This window comes from Aquarana catesbeiana, linkage group LG09, assembly GCF_042186555.1.
Source record: "Aquarana catesbeiana isolate 2022-GZ linkage group LG09, ASM4218655v1, whole genome shotgun sequence".
Classification (NCBI taxonomy): domain Eukaryota; kingdom Metazoa; phylum Chordata; class Amphibia; order Anura; family Ranidae; genus Aquarana; species Aquarana catesbeiana.
In genome coordinates this window covers 36,892,319-36,914,131 of record NC_133332.1, presented here as the reverse complement: position 1 = coordinate 36,914,131, position 21,813 = coordinate 36,892,319, and the positions used below count along the sequence as shown (strand labels likewise).

Below are 21,813 nucleotides of genomic sequence, written 5' to 3'. Positions count from 1 at the left end.
GACTGGTGGGCAGTTGTACAAATGAATTTCAAGAAGTAATTTCTGCTGAAGGGGCAATACCCACTTTTGCTGCCAAGGGAGTACTTACCGGTTCAACAGTGCACCATTATATCTATTGGTGGTTTTGTTGAATAAATGATTGGAAAGACAATTTTTCCTTGTGTTTTTTTACTTGAGTATATCACCTTTTATCTGTAGGCAATGTCTTGTGTATCCTTTTTTCTCCTCAGTAGACACTTGTTGATACTCCTTTATTGGCAGCCAGAATCGGGCTGTAATTTTTAAGAAGCAATAACTTGTATAGCAATCTTAGTAAATGTTACTTTTATATATAACATTACAAAAAAATTCATAAAATAAACCCTACTGCTTAATTTAGCCAATTCATAATGTAGTGCTTTTACTGAAATTAAATTGTTTACTTTTGTTATATAATGCTGGTTAGTTGGTATGTACATTCCCTGTATAGAACCGCCAGGTAGTTAGTAATATGCAGGGGTTGAAGTCTTTATCCAAACACAGCTCATTGCATTTTTCTTTATTGCTTTCAGAAAATGCCTGCAGAAAGCCAGAAATGATCTGTAAAGCTGAGCGAGGGAAGGAGACGACTGCGAAGAGTCAGCTGCAATGTGAGGAGGAGACCCCAATGGGTTAGTACAAAGAGATCACCATTGTTCAATTTAAAGTGACTGTAAACTTTATTTTTATTTTATATGTTATACTTACCTGCTCTGTGTAATAGTTTTGCACAGAGCAGCTCTGTGCCCCCATAGCAAGCCATGTGCTAGGTGTGGGCTTGATCCCAAGCTGCGCAATGCGTGTCCATTGATGCACACAATGTAGCTTGGCTCAGCTCTGCCCCCTACTCTCTCCTCACAGGTTGTGATTGACATCTGCAAGACCCAGTGGCTCCCACTGCTGCCTCCATGAGCGGATAGAGATGCTGCTCTTGGGCATACAGCTGGATCAAGATCAGGCTCCTTAAGAATTTAGTGGAGCTGGGGGGTGGGATGATGATTAAAACATTAAAGCAATATTACCTGCTCAGTTTAATGGTTTTGCACAGAGCAGACCGAATCCTCCTCTTAAGTCCCCCACCGGCGCTCACTGGCTCCTCCCTCCTGCCGGGTGCCCCCACAGCAAGCAGCTTGCTGTGGGGGCACCCAAGCAGGTGTGCTCTCAACCCATGGCTCTGTGTCCATTCACACACGGAGCGGCGGCTGGACCTTGCCCCCTCATCTCCTGATTGGCTCACTGGCTGTGATTGAAAGCAGCCAAAAGCCAATCGGGCGTGCAAGTCCCCAGAGATGCAAGGCTCTCGTGGACATCGCTGGATTGAGAGAGGGCTCAGGTAAGTATTAGCGGGGGCGACTGCTGCATACAAGTTAAAAAAAAAAAAAAAACCCAGACTTGATGCACCATTTGGTCTTTTTTTTTTTTTTTTTTTTTTTTTCTTTTTTTTTTCTGGACTATGGTCCAGTTATTTGTTATGTACTGTATGTGATGCTGGCTGCCCATACCAAGAAGACTGGGCTCTGTTTATCTAAGTACCCCTGGAACATTTTGTTGATCCTGCCAATAGAACCATTGGGTATACAATATCTGTGACTGGGTGACGATGCTCTATCTGCAGTGTTTTCACCTTTTGTGTAGCTGCTTAGATATTGGCACCATTGATGGCTACCCCCTCTTAGCACCCAAGTAATTCTGTTGTCACAGGCCAAGGCCTACTCTAATGAGCTTCTGAAATTTGACAGGTGAATGGTGGAAGCAGGGCATAGTGTCAAAAGGGAGAGGATAAAAAATGTAATATATATGATGTGGTGGTTGTGTTTTTACTTTTTTTTTTTGTAAGCTTTTTCCTTTTACTTTCACCTGGTAATCCTGTGACACATTTAGGCCTAATTCATACCTATACAGGCTGCATATTCCAGGTGCATTTTTTTTAATACATGTTTTTGATCCATTGAAGTCCAAGGCCCCATACACACTTTATTCGATTTTCTGGACATATTCCCCCTCCCCCTCCCCCTCCCGGGAACACCAATGATGGGGCACTCCCCCCCCAGGAATACTTGGGAGTTACTTAGGAGGACCATTCATGGGGCACTTGTCATAAAACATAATGTACTGAGTTTCCGTTTTTACTGTGTTTAAAGGGGGGCAGATTACACAGCACAGCTGTGTAATCTGCTTTTAAAGGGACCAGGATCTGGTTTGTTTGTTTTTTGTTTTGTTTTTGTTTTGTTTTTGTTTTTTTGGGGTTAACAAACGTTTTAAATACTAGCCTACTTGGCCTGAAAAAAGAAAACGAATTCAGCCACACACCTAAGGACTGGTAAGCTGCAATATATTACATTTGTTCTTTGGTTTGAATGCACTATGTACAGCCTGGTCCTAGCATCTGAGGGCCTCCAAGGGGACAGTCAATAGGGAACATCTTAAGCCTGGTCAGGATCATTTAAAAGCAAATAACACTTCCATCTCTCCTGCTTGCTGTTTAGTATTGTCCCTTTGTACATGTTCATCTCAAATAATTTTTCTCTACAGGGTAATGTGAGTCACATGCATTGCTACCCTTTTTTTTTTGCTTTTTAAACAGTGTACTGTATATGCTATGCAGAGAGTGCTGAATGAGTGATAGAAGTTCTAATCCCTATGTTTGATTTGATTTCTGTATTGTACATTTGCAGCTTGCATCATTGTGAGGCCTGAAATGGTAGCGAATCTTCCAGAACTGCTGACAGATGATGAATTATCAGGTACAATGTTACTTATAAGTCACTTCCAGCCCTAATAGGTCTTCCAAGGTGTGGCGTAACAGATGTCAGATAAAATGGTGGTGTGAAAGGTATAAATGGTATCCAAAACTAGTTGGATGCTGCCTTCCTCAGATGGGGTAATCCGAAAGGAACTACAAGAAAAACAGAAATGGAAGGCGCGCTCGCACCTAGTGCATTACCAGAGATAATTTAATAATAAGACATTTTTGTATAAAAGTTGGTACTCACAATATGCAACTGACAAAAGGCCATAAACACAGTGCATGGACATGCACAGAACACGGGGTACAGCTAAAACGTTTCGGGGTGCACCCCCTTCCTCAGAGCTAGGCCTAGTACCCACTTTTATACAAAAATGTCTTATTAAATTATCTTTGGTAATGCTCTAGGTGTGCGTGCCTTCCATTTCTGTTTTACTTACGATGTTACTTATTGGTTTCCAATGATGTGATGTGTGTGGAGAGAGATAGACCATTGTTTAATGACAACCTTAGTAAAGTTGTTCATTTACCAACTATGGGGCTTCCGCAATGTAATTCAAAACCTTCCTTTTATTTATTTATTTTATTGTGGCGTTTTTTTGAGCTTACACTTCCTCTCCTAGAGATACATTGGGATGTGAGAAAATCTCTCCAAATTGGGGAAAATCCCTTTTAAGACTTTTTTGTCACTGTAAAATTTAGTTTTTTCCTTTTTTACTTAGAGACAATAAGGCTACTTTTCACACTGGGGCGTTGGAGGTAAAGCCGCTATTTTTAGTGGCGCTTTACTGTTGCTTTTGCAGAGCTTTTCGGCCGAAAAAGGGGTTAAAAGCGCCCGCAAATCGCCGCAGCAGCGGCGCTGCCCATTGATTTCAATGGGCAGGGACGCTGTAGGAGCGATGTATACACAAATCCTACAGTGCCTCAAAGATGCTGCTTGCAAGATTTTTTTTTTTTTTGGCATCCTGCAAGCGCACCGCTCTTGTGTGAAAACACTCGGGCTTTCACACTGGAGTGAGAGGAGAGGCTCTTTACAGGCGTTTTTTAGCGCTATAGCACCTGTAAAGCACCTCGGAGCGAAAGCAGCCTAACAATAATAAGGCAGACAGAGGATCCAACTCTTCCATATTTCATCCTGAGATCAAATCAGTTTTGGTTGTAGATACACTCCCTGATTGCTACTAGTGATGCTTGGACTATTTATGTCTGTTGTGAAAATTAAACTGTATGTGGAAGCCATAAACTTTTTTTTTTTTTTTTTTTTTTTTTTTTTAAGCTGTGCTCTTTGTAGAAATGGTAATTTTACTTTGTATATGTCTTATTTTCGTTTGCACATATATAGACTGCATATACCTGGAAATTGACTCTGACTCGGATACTGAGCAAGAAAGAGAGTCACATGTGAACGACACTGGACAACATGAGGATAATAATTACTCAGGTTGGTACCAATGACAACAAACCACCTTTTTCCTTTTTTCCTTTATATATTTTTTTTCTTTTTTTTTTTTCTATTTATTCCAAAAATGGGGAAAAGTCCTATACATAATTATATACCATCTAACTTTGTGTGTTCACAGCAGTGCTTGCTAAACTTATGGCCTTAAAGCGGACCTGCAGTCATTTTTTTCCTCTTTCCATCTATTAAATCTTCTGCCCTTGTTGTTTTAACTTTGGATAGTAAAACATTTTTTTCTGCCAGTAAATGCCTTATGCAGTCCACTTCTGTTTCTTGTCTGGTCATTAGCCTAGGCTTATGACAACATGTACAGCTCTCTCTCTCTCTCTCGCTCTTGTGAGAGTTTGCCAGTAAGGGAAGAGGGATGAGTCATAAGAGGGCCAAACAGAGCTGCAGAGCTGGAGGTGTGCCTCTGTAAATCCAGGAAGTGAACAGTCAGCAGCCTCAGCTGCCCACGATTAAAATGGTTGCAGCCAGACTCAGTGGAGGGAGATTTCTGCAGCATATTTGGCAAGTACAGAATCACAGTATATATAAAATAATATGCAAAGTGGTTGGAGGGAAGCTTCAGAATAGCAAAGATGTTTTTACTACAAATTATGTGAGCAGACTGCAGTTCCTCTTTAAGCTTGCATTTTGTATAGTGTGTGTGTTTTTTTTTTTTTTTTTACATTTTGGATTTTGGAATTTGCTTGAATTTCGACACTTTATTTAACTTTTTTATGACATCCAAAAACGCAGTATTCTTAAAAAAAAAAAAAACTTTTTATAAACAGTGCTGCAGAAACACACACACACGGCCCATATAGTAGTGATTGAGCTATCCCTGAACAACTCTGATTGCAGGCAGAATGTACCAAGCCAATCAGAACGGTTCTGTACCTTGTGATCACTGTGAACCAATTGCAACCATCACAAGTGCAAACACCGCCTGTCATTAGAAACATCAGCCCATGTTCGTAAACACAGCAGAAAGGAGGATTGCAGCAAATTAAGGTGTAGGATTTTCTTTTCAAATTTTTGGTCCCCCTTCTTTTTAAAATTTTTTTATATATATATAAAATTATGGTTGTTAAATACCAACAAAAGGTCTGTCTTAAGAAAAAAAAAATTTAATTTGGTTACTTTGTTGCATGACAGAGTATTGGTCAGTCAAACTTTTGACCTATGTTTCTCACAGAGCGGCCACATACATGATGTAGCTGCGACCACATACAGTATACTGCACTGTTCTAGGTGCGAGCCGAGACTTCCTGTCTCATACCCGGAACGCAGAAGAATCTACCCCAACAGCACTCAGCGCAAACAATGTATTCTAGCAATTAATACAAAGCTTCCTCTGATTGTCTGAGTCAGAGGCAATGATGTCACAACCTTCAGAGGAAGCTTTGCATTCATTGATGAAATACATTGCCTTCTCCGAGCGGCTGAGTACTGATCAGATACTCTAGTGCTGTGATGGCGAACCTTGCCCAGATGTTTTGGAACTACATTTCCCAAGATGCTCATGCACTCTGTAGTGTAGTTGAGCATCATGGGAAATGTAGTTCTAAAATATCTGGGGTGCCAAGGTTCACCATCACTGCTCTAGCGTGTTCCAAGTGTGGGACAGGAAGTTTTGGGCTTGCACCCAGAACACAGTGCGGTATGCTGTATGTGGCCTCAGCTATATACAGTTGGTACAGCACATCCAGGGGCCTTACAGGTTAGTGAGGCACATGGTTCGTTTGGGCCAAGCTGGTATGTAAAGTGTGTGGAAAGATGGGGTTCGTCTTGAAAAATGGCCAGATAAAGAAGCGATATTACAGGTTGGTGCTCAAGTGATTAAAGCAGTATTAATCCCAAAACCATAAATGTAATATATGGCAGCTTACTAATCATTAGGTGTGGTGGCTGCATTAATTTTTTTTTTTTTTTCTTTAAGGCTTTGTACCACTGTTTTCAATAGGTAATGTGGCCAGTAACACACCTTCTGGATGGAGGACCACAGGGACGCCTTTGGACAGCAGCATTGTCGACCTGGGGGGAGTGGGGATGTTAGATGTACTAAGAAATTGAAGCCAAACTCCAGCTAATACTTTATAAGCAGTTACAGCAAACATTTTCTTTTTGGTATAAAGATTTTACATTAACCACTTCAGCCCGGAAGGTTTTACCCCCTTGATGACCAGGCCCTTTTTTTCAATGCGGCACTGCATTACTTTAACTGACAATTGCGCGGTCATGCGACATTGCACTCAAATAAAATTGATGTACTTTCCCCCCCCCCCCCCACAAATAGAGCTTTCTTTTGGTGGTAATGGATCACCTCTTCGGTTTTTATTTTTTGTGCTATAAACAAAAAAAGACCGACAATTTTGAAAAAAAAAAAAAACAATCCTTTTTTTTATTTTTATTTTTTTTACTTTCTGCTATAAAACATATCCAATACAAAAATGTAAAAAATCAAATTTCATAAATTTAGGTCAATGTGCATTCCGCTACATTTTTTTGGTAAAATAAAAGTGCACCTTGATTGTTTTGCATAAAAGTTAGTGTCTACAAACTATGGGATATTTTTATGGCATTTTTATTTATTTAAGGGAGTTGTGACCTGTTCCAACCTAGGTATGGCAATGGCATGCCTCCATCCCTGTTGTGAGAGAAAAAGGATAGAGATTGGAGTGGGACTTTGAGTGAGGCATGTCAAAGAGTAATTAACTAACTAGTTCTTTACCAAAAAGGTTACATAGTTACATAGTAGGTGAGGTTGAAAAAAGACACAAGTCCATCAAGTCCAACCTATGTGTGTGATTATGTGTCAGTATTACATTGTATATCCCTGTATATTGCGGTCATTCAGGTGATTATCTAATAGTTTCTTGAAGCTATCAATGCTCCCCGCTGAGACCAGCGCCTGTGGAAGGGAATTCCACATCCTTGCCGCTCTTACAGTAAAGAACCCTCTACTTAGTTTAAGGTTAAACCTCTTTTCTTCTAATTGTAATGAGTGGCTACGAGTCTTATTAAACTCTCTTCTGCGAAAAAGTTTTATCCCTATTGTGGGGTCACCAGTACAGTATTTGTAAATTGATATCATATCCCCTCTCAAGCGTCTCTTCTCCAGAGAGAATAAGTTCAGTGCTCGCAACCTTTCCTCATAACTAAGATCCTCCAGACCCTTTATTAGCTTTGTTGCCCTTCTTTGTACTCGCTCCATTTCCAGTACGTCCTTCCTGAGGACTGGTGCCCAGAACTGGACAGCATACTCCAGGTGCGGCCGGACCAGAGTCTTGTAGAGTGGGAGAATTATCGTTTTATCTCGGCAGTTGATCCCCCTTTTAATGCATGCCAATATTCTGTTTGCTTTATTAGCAGCAGCTTGCATGCCATTGCTGAGCCTATCATCCACTAGGACCCCCAGGTCCTTTTCCATCCTAGATTCCCCCAGAGGTTCTCCCCCCAGTGTTTAGATTGCATTCATATTTTTGCCATCCAAATGCATTATTTTACATTTTTCTACATTGAACCTCATTTGCCATGTAGTCGCCCACCCCATTAATTTGTTCAGGTCTTTTTGCAAGATTTCCACATCCTGCGGAGAAGTTATTGCCCTGCTTAGCTTAGTATCGTCTGCAAATACAGAGATTGAACTGTTTATCCCATCCTCCAGGTCGTTTATGAACAAATTAAATAGGATTGGTCCCAGCACAGAACCCTGGGGAACCTCACTACCCACCCCTGACCATTCTGAGTACTCCCCATTTATCACCACCCTCTGAACACGCCCTTGTAGCCAGTTTTCAATCCATGTACTCACCCTATGGTCCATGCCAACGCACCTTATTTTGTACAGAAAACGTTTATGGGGAACTGTGTCAAATGCTTTCGCAAAATCCAGATACACCACGTCTACGGGCCTTCCTTTATCTAGATGGCAACTCACCTCCTCATAGAAGGTTAATAGATTGGTTTGGCAAGAACGATTCTTCATGGATCCATGCTGATTACTGCTAATGATATCATTCTTATTACTAAAATCTTGTATATAGTCCCTATCATCCCCTCCAAGAGTTTACATACTATTGATGTTAGGCTAACTGGTCTGTAATTCCCAGGGATGTTTTTTGGGCCCTTTTTAAATATTGGTGCTACATTGGCTTTTCTCCAATCAGCTGGTACCATTTCAGTCAATAGACTGTCTGTAAAAATTAGGAACAACGGTCTGGCAATCACCTGACTGAGTTCCCTAAGTACCCTCGGATGCAAGCCATCCGGTCCCGGTGATTTATTAATGTTAAGTTTCTCAAGTCTAATTTTAATTCCGTCCTCTGTTAACCATGTAGGTGCTTCCTGTGTTGTGTCATGAGGATAAACACTGCAGTTTTGGTTACTGAAGCCCCCCGATTCACTCGTGAAGACTGAGGAGAAGAATAAATTCAATACCTTTGCCATCTCCCCATCCTTTGTAACCAGATGTCCTTCCTCATTCTTTATGGGGCCAATATGGTCTGTCCTCCCTTTTTTACTGTTTACATACTTAAAGAATTTCTTGGGATTTTTTTTGCTCTCCTCCGCTATGTGTCTTTCATGTTCTATCTTAGCCATCCTAATTGCACCCTTACATTTCTTATTGCATTCTTTATAAATTCTGAAATGCTGAGGATGATCCCTCAACCTTGTATTTTTTGAAGGCCTTCTCCTTTGCTTTTATATGCATTTTTACATTGGAGTTAAGCCATCCAGGATGTTTGTTCGCTCTTTTAAATTTATTACCCAATGGGATACATTGGCTAATGCCCTTATTTAATATGCTCTTAAAGCAAACCCATCTCTCCTCCGTATTCTTTGTTCCTAATATTTTATCCCAATTTATGCCTTTTAGCAAGGTTTGTAGTTTAGGGAAGTTGGCTCTTTTGAAATTCAGTGTCTTTGTGTTCCCTTCATGTTTCCTATTTGTGTGATTTATACTGAAACTAATTGACCTGTGATCGCTGTTACCTAAATTGCCCCGTATTTCCACATCTGTTATCAGGTCTGTATTGTTGGTAATCAGTAGATCTAGTAATGTTTTATTTCTAGTTGGTGCGTCTACCATCTGACCCATAAAATTGTCCTGCAAGACACTAAGGAACTGGCGAGCCTTAAATGAACGCGCGGTTCCCTCTGCCCAGTCTATGTCTGGATAATTAAAATCCCCCATTATGATAACACTTCCCATCCTTGCTGCTAATCCAATTTGTGATAGGAGATCCGTCTCCACTTCCTCCCTCAGGTTAGGGGGCCTATAGCATACTCCCAGTATTATTTTCCCCTTAGCTTCATCCCTTTGGAGCTCTACTCATAAACCACCTCCTCCCTAGCCCCCTCAGTGATGTCATCTCTCACATTCACTTGTACATTATTCTTGATATATAGGCATACCCCTCCCCCTTTTTTACCCTCTCTATCCTTGCGGTATAGGGTATTCCCTTGAATGTTTGCCAGCCAATCATGAGAGCTGTTGAACCAGGTCTCTGAAATTCCCACAAAATCCAAATCCTCCTTGTACAACAGTATCTCTAGTTCACCCATCTTGTCCGCCATGCTCCTGGCATTGGTGAACATGCCACATAGTTTAGACCGGTCGCATATTGTCCTCGTATTGGGTGTTTCAAGATTGCAACTAGGACTTGCTACTATACTCACCTTGTGTTTTTGTGCTTTGGTTAACCTACCACTAATGCCCCCAATACTACCCTCTGGAATATCTTCCGCTCTGGCTATCACTGTCTCTGGACCCTCCCCCCCCATCGCCTGGTTTAAAAACCCCTCTAACTTTTTGGCCATCTTCATTCCCAGCAGATCTGCACCCTCCTCATTTAGGTGCAGTCCGTCCCTTCTATAGTACCGGTTACCGACTGAGAAGTCGGCCCAGTCCTCCAGGAACCCAAACCCCTCCTTACTACACCAGCTCTTCAGCCACTTGTTTACTTCCCTAATCTCCCTCTGCCTTTCTGATGTGGCTCGATGTACCGGTAGTATTCCTGAGAACACTACCTTGGAGGTCCTTTTCCTCAATTTAGCTCCTAAGTCCCTAAAATCGTTCTTTAGGACACTCCATCTGCCTCTGACTTTGTCATTGGTGCCAACGTGCACCATGACAGCCGTGTCTTCCCCAGCCCCTCCCAGTAATCTGTCCACAAGATCCGTGGATTGTTTAATTTAAATTTCATGTCATAGCACTAAAGTAGTAGTCCATAATGTCAAGCTTATATCAATACTCAATAATATACAGAATAGCATAATCACCAGATTTACATAATATTCATAAAAAAAATGTAATACAATTCGTCACTGGATATAATGGTACAATTCTGGTATTACACACCTCAGTTATTACACAAATTTTTCCCCGGCACTTCTGATAGATGCTGGAGGTGCGGTTCTGAGGAGGGGACGCTCCTACACATTTTTTGAACCTGTTCACTAGTACAGCAGTTTTGGGTAGCAGTAGAGACAATTGTTAAAAAATTCACGAATCACATAACGCAGAGAGATCCAGCCGTTTTTCTGTTACATGCCACCTCAGCCCCAATTAAATCATATAAAAAGTCAGTGGTCAGACATCTGCTCAATGCAGCGAAGTCCTGTATTCCAGCATTGTGGAAACAGAGTACACCCCCTACGGTGGAAAAGTGGCTACGTAGAGTTGAAGAAATCAAAAAGATGGAAGACCTAATACTGACTGCCCAACACAAACAAGACAAACATTCAAGAAACTGGTTATCCTGGAACATATATATTTTCTCAGATGAAGGACAAACCTTACTAAATTCTTGAGAACCCCTTGACTAGGTAGCGGCTACGGGATAGAACCTTGGCCGGATCCATCGCGCTCGCGTCTATCTATAGAATCACGTCTATGCATCATCACTTGGGAATGTGCAAACATGCCGCAGTGGACACCCAATTCTGTGAATTGAAAATGTGATAATTAGGTGAGGTTTAAGGGGGAGTATGTAAAGTGTGTGGCTAATAAAGGAAAATGGAACGTACATAGGTTACCACCAAAGGATGGTGTGTGTGGGTATAAATGAAATATCATCAATTTAACATGTATGTGTGCCATAAGGACGTGCATAACCAAAAAAGTGTAAATCAAAGGGGTAAGTGAAGGGAGGGGGTTCAATTACCTGAGACTGGTGATGTAATGTGCAAGTTGAGCACTCCCAGCCAGTGAAAAATGCATGCACTGAACCGGCAAGGAGCCGCCACTGAAATACCCCAGGTCCAAGGCGTGTTCACGCCAACGTCATGTAGAGACGCCGAGGCGGCGTACAAAGGTGAGTTGACCTCACCTACGTGATACACTGGTACCCGACGCCGCAGCGTAGGATGGAATGAACACTGGTTCCCACAACACAGCATCAGAATGATGCTGCGTGCGGAGTGTGTAACCATGACGCCGATGCGCTAAGATCACAACCCCGGTTGAGACTATGTGCAACCCAGACCACCGACCAATCCCGCCCTAGGAGCTGTGACCAACCTTGGTTTTTTTGTGAGTAGTATTGAAGCTATATGCTTCCTTTTACTTACCTCTTACCTGTGTAGAGGGCCTCCCAGACTGACCTTTTATTGTTTCAACCTTTTTCAGTATATATCCATGCATCTGACTCCTGGCGATTGGTTTAAAACCATGAAACGCGTTGAGTTAACATCTAATGGATGCCCCAACTTCCAAATAACCAAAATTGTTTGTTATATTCTCCTATGTATATTGCCTTGTATGAATTGTACTAATCATCATGTTTACCATTTTGATTTTTTTTTGTATGAATTGTACCATTATGTCCAGTGAACAATTGTATTAAACTTTTTTATGAATATTATGTAAATCTGGTGATTACGCTATTCTGTATATTATTGCGTATTGATATAAGGTTGACATTATGGACTACTACTTTGGTGCTATGACATGAAATTTAAATTAAACTTAATCTACCTTTTTGGTAAAGAACTAGTTAATTACTCTTTGACATGCCTCGCTCAAAGGCCCACTCCAATCTCTATCCTTTTTATTTGTTTTTACTAATAATGGCGGCGATCAGCGGAAATTTGAAAACCAATTTTTTTTTTTTTGCGCGCAACTGTGACATTGCAGCGGATAAATCAGACGCCTAACAGTGACAGTGACATTACTACAGTGATAAGTGCTAAAAATATGCACTGTTGCTGTACTAATGATACTGGCTGGGAAGGGGATAACACCAGGGGGCGATCAAAGGGTTAAGCGTGTCCCTAGGAAGTTCTTGCTTACTGTGTGGGGATGGACTCACTGGATGAACACAGAGATCCGTGTTCCTGCTTGAGAGGAACACAAGATCACCGCGTTCTTCCCTGTCAGAACAGGGATCTGCTTGTTTACATAGGCAGATCCTTGTTATTCCTCTCTGTGGAGCTCCCCCTCTGGCCAATCAGCGCGCGCCTCTGTTGCCTATTGCAAAAAATGACCTACAGGTACGTCGTTTTGCGCAATAGAGCCGGCTGGTTGGCAAGTGGGTTAATAAAAGCTGACCATTCTAAGCACCTCTCTCAGAAGGTTGAGACAAACCATTTACCACTAACTGCCACATCTACAGAACAGTTTGTTCTGTTGAAAAACAGACTTGCTGGCATGATCACAGGTAATGATGAAAGAAAACTAATGCAGCCACCATATCTGCAAATTGGTAAGCTGCAATATAATGTTTGCTTTTGGGTTTAATATCACTTTAAAGGGGTTGTAAACCCTCGTGTTTTTTCACCTTAATGCATCTTATGCATTAAGGTGAAAAAACTTCTGACACTGACCGGCCCCCATTGGCTCCCGCTGCTGTCAATCAAATCCAGTGATGAGGCCGCTGGAGGGGTGGGGCCGAGTCCAGGATTCTGCGTCTGTGGACGCAAATGCTGGACTCAGGAGCGTGCTCGCATGGTAACCCCTCGGGAGAGCGCTTCTCCTAGGGGATTTATCGATGCCAGGAACAGCCACGAGGGCCGCTGGGGGACCCCAGAAGACGAGGATCGGGGCCATACTGTGCAAAACGAACTGCACAGTGGAGGCAAGTTTTATTTATTTATTATATATATATATATATATATATATATATATATATATATATATATATATATATATATATATATATATATATATATATATATATATATATAAAAAATGTATATAACGGAGGGTTTACAATCACTTTAAGGATAATGTTACTCTGATCCCTGATCTATTTGTGATAAATGGTAATTATGGTGGACCTTTTCTTTTTATAAAGACTGTTTCTGCGTGGATCCAGAACCGGTCCACAAGATTGAATGGAAGGAAAAGGTGAAAATTAAGGAAGAATTCAAAGAGGAGAAGATTTCTTCCAGTGAGTATAAATGAAAGATGGAACTTTTCTTGATTGCCAGCAACCAGTGCTGCAGCCCTTCCTGGGACATTTTAGCTGTCAGCTGAGAATGTATACAAAGGGGCGGGATAACAACAAAGTGTAATTTGCACTTAAGCCTGGTGCACACTAAGGGCCAGTTCACACCAGATGCAGTTCCGTTCGCTTTTTTTTTTTTTCTGCGCAAAATGCATGCACCGCGTTTTCCATGTGTTGCAATGGCTCTAGTTCACACCATGCAGTCAGTTTCTGCACCGGAAACTGACTGCATGGTGTGAACTAGAGCCATTGGAATCTGGTGCAGAGACTGACTGGAAACTGACTGCATGGTGTGAACTAGAGCAGTATTTCTCAACTCCAGTCCTCAAGGAGCCCCAACAGGTCATGTTTTCAGGATTTCAGCTGTGGTAATTACCAAGGCAGTGAAACTGATCAAATCACCTGTGCAAAATAATGGGAAGCCTGAAAACATGACCTGTTGAGGATTGGAGTTGAGAAACACTGAACTAGAGCCACTGGAATACATGGAAATCGCTGTGCGTGTATTCTTAGTGCAGAAAAAAAAGAGCACGGAACTGCATCTGGTGTGCACTGGCCCTAATAGTTTTTTTTGTTCAATCCAGTGGACTGAATGAAAAAAAAAAAACTGACAACTCAGGTTGGAACCACTGTACTAACAATCTGATGTTAGTACAGCTATCTTCCCTGCTGTTCTGTTGTGTTCAACCCCAGTCGGCCATTGGCTGAGAGTGCTGATCGGGAGCCGGCCGGCAAACCTTTTTTGGCCATGCCCTTTCTGTCAGAATATTTGCAGTACACACGGGCAGAATGTCAGCCCATTTTCTGTTGAACCGTCCGATGCTGCCCGACAATTTACCCATGTGTACTCAGTGAATGACTAAAAAGAAATGAGTGTCAGAGTACTTATATCAGTAACAGTCCTTTATACAGTCCATGTGCAATTGAAAAGGTGACTTCAATGGACAACAGTGCTAACGATAAAGAAGAATGTTCCATGCATGAAAGGCATCATCCAGAATGCGTTTAACCACCGTGGACAGGACCAGCAACACAAACCGCCTATCAAATTGAATTGACCCTCAGAAAATGAGTAATCAGTTGAGCTTGAGAATAAAACACCTGTCGGCTTTCCTTAAAACGAAGCGCTCCAGCGGCGTGCTGTCACCACTGCAGAGGCTTCCATCTTCACCCGGTCTACCTTCCGGGTGCGGGAGCCGCGCTGACGTCACGCATTCGCGCAGGAGTCTCAGCCACAGCACACAGCTCTGAAGGAACGGCACGGTGACATCACCGGTTCCTGATTGCTAGAATATCTCCTAAACGATGCATGTTTAGGAGATGCTCATTTTACCTACAGGTAAGCATCATTATAAGCTTACTTGTAGGTAAAAAGAAACAAGACTACTACTTTAAAAACACAGGTTTTACTCAAGTTATATCATGAACAACCATGGCCACTTGCGTGATGACGTCACATCAGGCTCCGCCTTACACGTTTCGTCATCAAAAATAGTAGTCAGGCTGAGTTATGTTTTTTACATTGGATTTGGAATTTACTTGAATTTCGACACTTTATTTTCTGTATCTTGTGTGGGCTTTATATTCAGTGTACATTAAAGGGAAGCCCCTGTGAGAATGGGTTGCTATTGCTGACCTCTCACCTATGCGGGTCAGGAGTTCTGACTCCTGTTTTGGGTCACTGAATCAAAGTTTGGAAGCCAGAGACAGCCAGGCACCTAGTATTTCTGTATGTCTCCTCTTCGTGTTACTAAACCCACAACCGTAAAATCCGTCTGTATATGCAGTAAAGCATGCTTGTTATACTCACTGTGGAACATAAGGGGTTAACTCTCTGCATTGTGTAAAAAGGCTGTTTGATCCTGTCTTCTCTGATCCTCCCCTTCTTCCACTGTCCATAAAACAGCTCCAGATAGGACAATTAGTGGAGTCACTCTGCACATGCTCAGTTTGGTGTGTATTGCTAGAAAGTTTTTTTTTTTCTTGGTCCTGTGCTGGTCAGGGGTCCTGCATCCTTATAGGACATTCATGGGAGAATGAAAACTCCTCCTCCTACAAGCTTTAACCAAACACTGATACAAGTCGCAAGACTGCTATATACTGTTGATAAGAAAATGTATTTAGCAGTATATATTTACTAATATAATTGCATCTCCATGTTCTGTGTACTGTGGGAGACCAGATATAGTGAATGCAGGGTCCTGGGTTTAGTAACACTTTAACCATACCAGAACACATGCAGCTGCACCAGGATGGACTTTGTTGAACCTCTTTCTCAAATCGCCTTTCAGGACAACCTTGGAGAGAGCGTAGCTCCGCCTTTTTACAGGAAACACATGCAGCCTTTAAATCCCTCCTCTTCCACCATGGCCTCAGTTATTGTGTTTCCTTCGCCATGGTGGAAGCATGTGCCTGGAACCAGGGAGCTGCGCTCTCTCCAAGGTTGGAGAGTGTCAGGCTTACTGTTGTTTTTTGTCTCCAGTGACCATCCCAGCACCCCCCCCCCCCCAGGGGGCGGGGGGTGTTCCAGAGTCCCTGGTCTCTCCATCTCAGGGGAGTTTAGGACCCTCAGGAGGTGCGGTGTCTGTGTGCCCTGATTCTGCAGTCTATGGCTCTGGTGGCCGGGCGGGGGCTGCTGCCAGTTAGCGGCGTGTCCTGCATGTCGGTTCCGGGTCCCGGCCGGCGGGTGACGTCCTGTCCGGGGACGCGGCTTCTTGCGGGGCCGTGGCGCCTGTGGTTCCAAGCGCCAGGAACGCAGAGACCAGGGGGCGGGTCCATCGACCGGTGCTTCCGGCCCTTGCATATGGCTGATGCAACGGCTGAATCAGTCACGTTGACAGCAAGGTCATCAGCACTGGTGAACTCAGCTAGACTTGCAGTCTGGCTGAAGACCTGGTCTGACGACACAGCTTCCAAGATTAAGCTTTATCTTTTTCGGGTGATCTGCTTTTTGGTCAAGACCTTGAAACAGTCTTATGCCCTGTACACACGATAGGATTTTCCGATGGAAAATGTGTGATAGGACCTTGTTGTCGGAAATTCCGACCGTGTGTAGGCTCCATCACACATTTTCCATAGGAATTTCCGACACACAAAAAGTTTTGAGAGCTTGCTATAAAATTTTCCGACAACAAAATCCGTTGTCGGAAATTCCGATCATGTGTACACAAATCCGACGCTCTAAGTGCCACGCATGCTCAGAATAAATTAAGAGACGAAAGCTATTGGCTACTGCCCCGTTTAAAGTCCCGACATACGTGTTTTACGTCACCGCGCGATCGGATTTTCCGACAACTTTGTGTGACCGTGTGTATGCAAGACAAGTTTGAGCCAACATCCGTCGGAAAAAATCTATGGATTTTGTTGTCGGAATGTCTGATCAATGTTCAACCGTGTGTACAGGGCATTAGACAGGACAGCCGACGAGAAAAAGGCTTTCCCTGCTAAGAAAAAACAGCCGATTTTAAAAAGAATTTTCGTGCTGTTCAACAGCCCCATAAAAGTAAGGAGAAAGACCATAAGAGCCGTTGGGTCTCCCAAAGGGGTAAGGGAAGAGGAGGAGTTCTTTCCTGATCTCCCCCAGACCAGCCCTCCAAAAGTAAGTGACAATCTCACCCCAGTAGGGGGAAGATTGTCTGTCTGATTTTCACCCACAGTGGAACGAGACATCTCCAAGTCTGTTCGTGAAAAGCATCATAGCTCAGGGATATAGGCTGGAATTCTCAGTCACCCCCGAGCAGATTTTATGTTAGTGTTACAGCCCTACCGAGAGATCGGGAAAAAACTTCTGCAATGATGAGCCTGCTGCAGGATCTGATCCAACAAGAAGTGATTATCCAGGTTCCAAAAAGTCAGGAGGGCAGAGGTTTCTACTCTCATATTTTCCTGGTGAAGAAACCTTCGGGGGAAGTATTGATTTGATTCTGAACTTAAAGATCTTGAACAAATCAATTCGGTACAAGCATTTCAGGATGGACACGATTTTTTCAATTACGAAATTGCTGACTCCAAACTAGATCTAAGGGATGCTTATCTTCATGTTCCGATAAATCGGGCTTCCCAACACTTTCTATGCCTGGCCTTGGATCTGGGGACCTCAGTCTGGCACCTTCTATTCAGAGCTCTGCCATTCGGACTCTCATCATCCCCCAGAATCTTCACAAAAATTATGGCGGAAGCCCTGGAACCTCTGAAGTTGAGAGGGATTTCAGTTGTCCCTTATCTGGACGACCTGTTGTTCTTCGCAGACTCCAAAGAACAAGTCTTGTCAAATCTCCAGGTGTTCCAGGCTCACCTCAGGAACTTAGGGTGGCTCCTTAATCTGGAAAAGTCAAATCTGGAACCATCACAGGAGATGAAGTTTCTGGGTTATACCATAAACTTGGTGCTTCAAAAAGTTTTTCTACCGCAGGAGAAAAGGGAGAAGATCCAATCAGCAGTGAAACAGGTTCAGAAAAACCTTTCAGTGTCAGCCAAGTCAGCTATGGTGGTCTTAGGCCTTCTTGCGGCATCGATTCCTGCCATTCAGTGGGCCAGCTTGTATTACAGACCCCTCCAGTTAAACATCCTACGCAGTTGGTATTACCAGGAGCCACTAGAGAAACAGATAAAGCTTTCCTTAAAGGTAAAGAGGGCGCTCTGGTGGTGGAGAAATCCATCCAACCTGACAAAAGGTTTTATCCCTGGACAAGCATCTAACGACAGACGCATGTTCTTGGGGCTGGGGAGCCCACCTGGATGGTCAGACTTCTCAGGGAGTCTGGTCCTATTCGGGAAGCCCAAAAATCCTCAAACTGGCGGGAACCAAAGGCAATTTTTCTCCGTCTCTTAGCCCTTCAACATGTAGTAAAGGGCCATCATGTTCAGGTTCTTTCAGACAATACAACTGCAGTAGCCTATATAGCGAAGCGAGGCGGAACCAGGAGCAGAGGGCTCCTAGAGTTGGCCAGTCAGCTACTTACCTGGGTGGAACAGAATGTGGCCTCATTATCAGCAGTCCACCTGAAAGGATCTCAGAATCTACTAGCAGATCTTCTAAGCAGGAGGCTGGTGGAAGCAGAATGGAGCCTGAACCAAGAAGTTTTCTTGATGGTCTCCAAAGCTTGGGGGCAACCTCAAATAGATCTGTTTGCCAGCCAACAGAACTCAAAAGTACGCAAATTCTTCTCTCTCCACCGAGAAGATCAAGCAGTTAGCATAGATGCCTTCGCCCATCCGTGACATTACCAGCTGTGCTATGCTTTTCCCCCCTTTCCTCTGATGCCGCTGGTCTTAAGGAAATTCAGAGAAGAAAAGGCCAATCTGATCCTGGTCAAAAAGGCCTTGGCTCACGGCTCTATTAAATCTGGCCACTGAACCTCCATGGAAGCTACCGTCCAGAAAGGATCTACTAACACGGGTCAGTGAACCATCCAGAAGCAGACTATCTACAGCTAACAGCTTGGTTTCTGAGGAAGACCTCTTGAAGGCAAAGGGACTGTCCGATAAAGTAGTAAAGACCCTTCTTTCCAGTAGAAAAGTCATCACTCGGGCCATATACATGAAGGTCTGGAAAAAATTGAATTCCTGGTGTGCTTCTAAAGGCCTCCAGGTTAAAAGTTCAGTATCTGTTCTTGAATTTCTCCATGAGGGAATGGAGAAGGGACTGGCAGCCAGCAACCTGAAAACCCAGGTGGCAGCTTTATCAGTTTATTTTGAAAGAACTTTATCCAAGGAAGTTTTAATTTTCAAGGTTTTTCAGGGCACTTGCACGAAATAGGCCAGTAGCCCTCAGTGTTTCCCAGTTGGGATTTGTCTATTGTTTTACAGGGTGTCACGGGAGCTCCATTTGAACCCTTACAGGAAGCACCCTTGCAGAATTTGGTTCTAAAAACAATTTTTCTGGTGGCTATCCCCTCAGCAAGAAGAATCCAGTGAGCTCCAGGCTCTGGATGTTACAGAACCTTTTCTGAAAGTCTTTTCAGACAGTGACCCTTCAAACGGACCCAGCGTTTCTTCTCAAGATTTCTTCAACCTTTCACTGTTCACAGGAAATAGTCCTTCCCACTTTCTCTTCTCCTGCAATCCAGGAGAGGAGGCTTTTCACACTCTGGACATGAGGGGATGTTTGTTACTTTCTTACGGTAACCAAAGAATTCAGAAAATTGAATGCTTTTTTTTGTGATTCTCTCAGGCTCACGCAAAGGAGAGAGCTTCTAAAAGTACGCTGGGCAGATGGCTTAGATCGGCAATCGCAGAGGCCTACAAAGCCAAAGGAGAAATACCCCCTTCAGGTATTGCTGCTCATTCCGCAAGATCCACGGCAGTTTCCTGGGCTGAAAGGGCCTGTGCTGCCTGTGCTACGCCTGAACAGATTTGCAAGGCTGCTACTTGGTCCAAATACTCGACATTTCTCCGTCACTATCAGTTGGACTTACTGTCCGCCGCAGATCAAGCCTTCGTCAGGAAGGTACTGCAGGCAGTAGTCCCACCCTAGGGTAAGTTCTTGGTTATCCTCTCCAAGGTTGTTCTGAAAGGCGATTTGAGAAAGACTTAGTTAGACGTGACGGTATTTCTAAGAGCCTTTCAGGACAACCACTACTTCCCTCCCGTTGTTTATCTTAGAGTGGTTTTAAGTGTCTATCATGGTTGTTTGGTTTTCTGTGCTTTGTTTTCCAGTTTGTCGGAGACCACAATAACTGAGGCCATGGTTGAAAAGGAGGGATTTAAAGGCTGCATGTGTTTCCTGTAAGGAGGAGGAGCTACGCTCTCTCCAAGGTTGTCCTGAAAGGCTCTTAGACTTACCGGTGACGGTATTTCTAACTAAGTCTTTCCCCCTCCCTAGTGCACAGTTTAGAGTAGGTACATTGAAAACCTGTGTACTAAAAGTGTTAATGTACTGCAGCTACCAGTGCCAGAGGGCGCTTCAGCATATTATTAGAAGAGATTATGTCTGATCTGTTTCCTGCTTTTCTCCATATTCGCAGCCTTTAAATGGCAAGCCTATATCAACATCCAGCTAAATATGGCGACTAATGATCTGGCCACCAAAAGGGTCTTTTCTGTACCCAGCAGATGCACACAGGTGTGCTTACAAACAGATCAGTGGCTTTTGTGGTGGGAACATCTAAGCTGCCCAAAGACCGTATTTAGCCAGCAGTGTGGATTGAGGAACCTTTCCCCCCCCCCATTGGTACATTATATTCTGACGGCAGCCCCCTCCCGCCCCGCATCAAGGAGTAAAGCCAGCCATGGATGACCCGAAGTTCAGCAGGAACCAGGTGAATTTCGATCCTTCTAAGGGCACGCTGGTTGTACTGAAGTCGATCTATCGATTGACTTGACTTCAGTACAACCGGGTATTTTTTATTGCATCACTGCTGGCTGTAGCCACCAGCAGTAGTCATTGTGTTCTGCTGGCTGGGAAACCTCCCGCAGAATACGATAGTGCAGCAAGAGGGATTCCCCCATCAACACTGACTGTGTTAATGGGGGAATCAAGCGATTTTCTTTCCTTCATTCCGTGGTTACAGGAAAGAAATTTGCATTATGTATGTATGTATCTGGGAATCTTCGCTTCTTTCAGGTAAGATTTATTTCCTTCCTTTCCGAGACCTTCAGTCAAATTTACAAATGTCTTTTTGTAGGGCTCCGGGCTTTGTAATATGTTTATTATTTTTAATGAATGTTCTTGTTGTGATGTTTTATATGTAGACTCTGTGTATGTGAAGACTGAGCCCATCTCGTCATCAGAAGAGAAAGAGACGAGTCTGAGTGATCCAGCACTGTATGACGACGACGATGATTCTTCAGGTTGGTATTAAAGCTGAACTCTGGAGGAAACAAATCCTCTCTTGCAGTCCTGCTGGTGGGGGAGTGGAGGATCGGATAGGTAAATCGGCTTACCCTAGATCTAAACTAGCATTTAACCCTAGCAGTACATGGGCAGCCTCACTGCAGAGGAGGATTTCTCCTTTCCACCCGGAGATGGGGTTTCTCTTTTTTTGTCTGATTCCCCTCCCCCCTCCCCTTTTTTTTAATTTTTTTTCTAAAGCAGAGGTAACACACATCTTCTAAAAGTAGTCACTAAGAAGTGGAAGTGAATGTTAAGCTCCATATGTTGGTAATATGATGTAGTGCGCACACACACTGCAATCAAGAGATTGGGATCAATT

General features: G+C 43.3%; 1 protein-coding gene across 1 annotated transcript in view; it reads left to right on the top strand.

Moving 5' to 3' along the window:
- LOC141107516 (uncharacterized) overlaps window positions 1-21,813 on the top strand; it is a gene marked incomplete at its 5' end in the record, with an annotated part of 49,647 nt that overhangs the window by 11,604 nt on the left and 16,230 nt on the right. Inside the window, 5 exon segments of the mRNA XM_073598295.1 lie at window positions 552-650; window positions 2,694-2,762; window positions 4,107-4,205; window positions 13,508-13,603; window positions 21,353-21,451. Coding sequence (XP_073454396.1) covers window positions 552-650; window positions 2,694-2,762; window positions 4,107-4,205; window positions 13,508-13,603; window positions 21,353-21,451 — 462 coding nt within the window.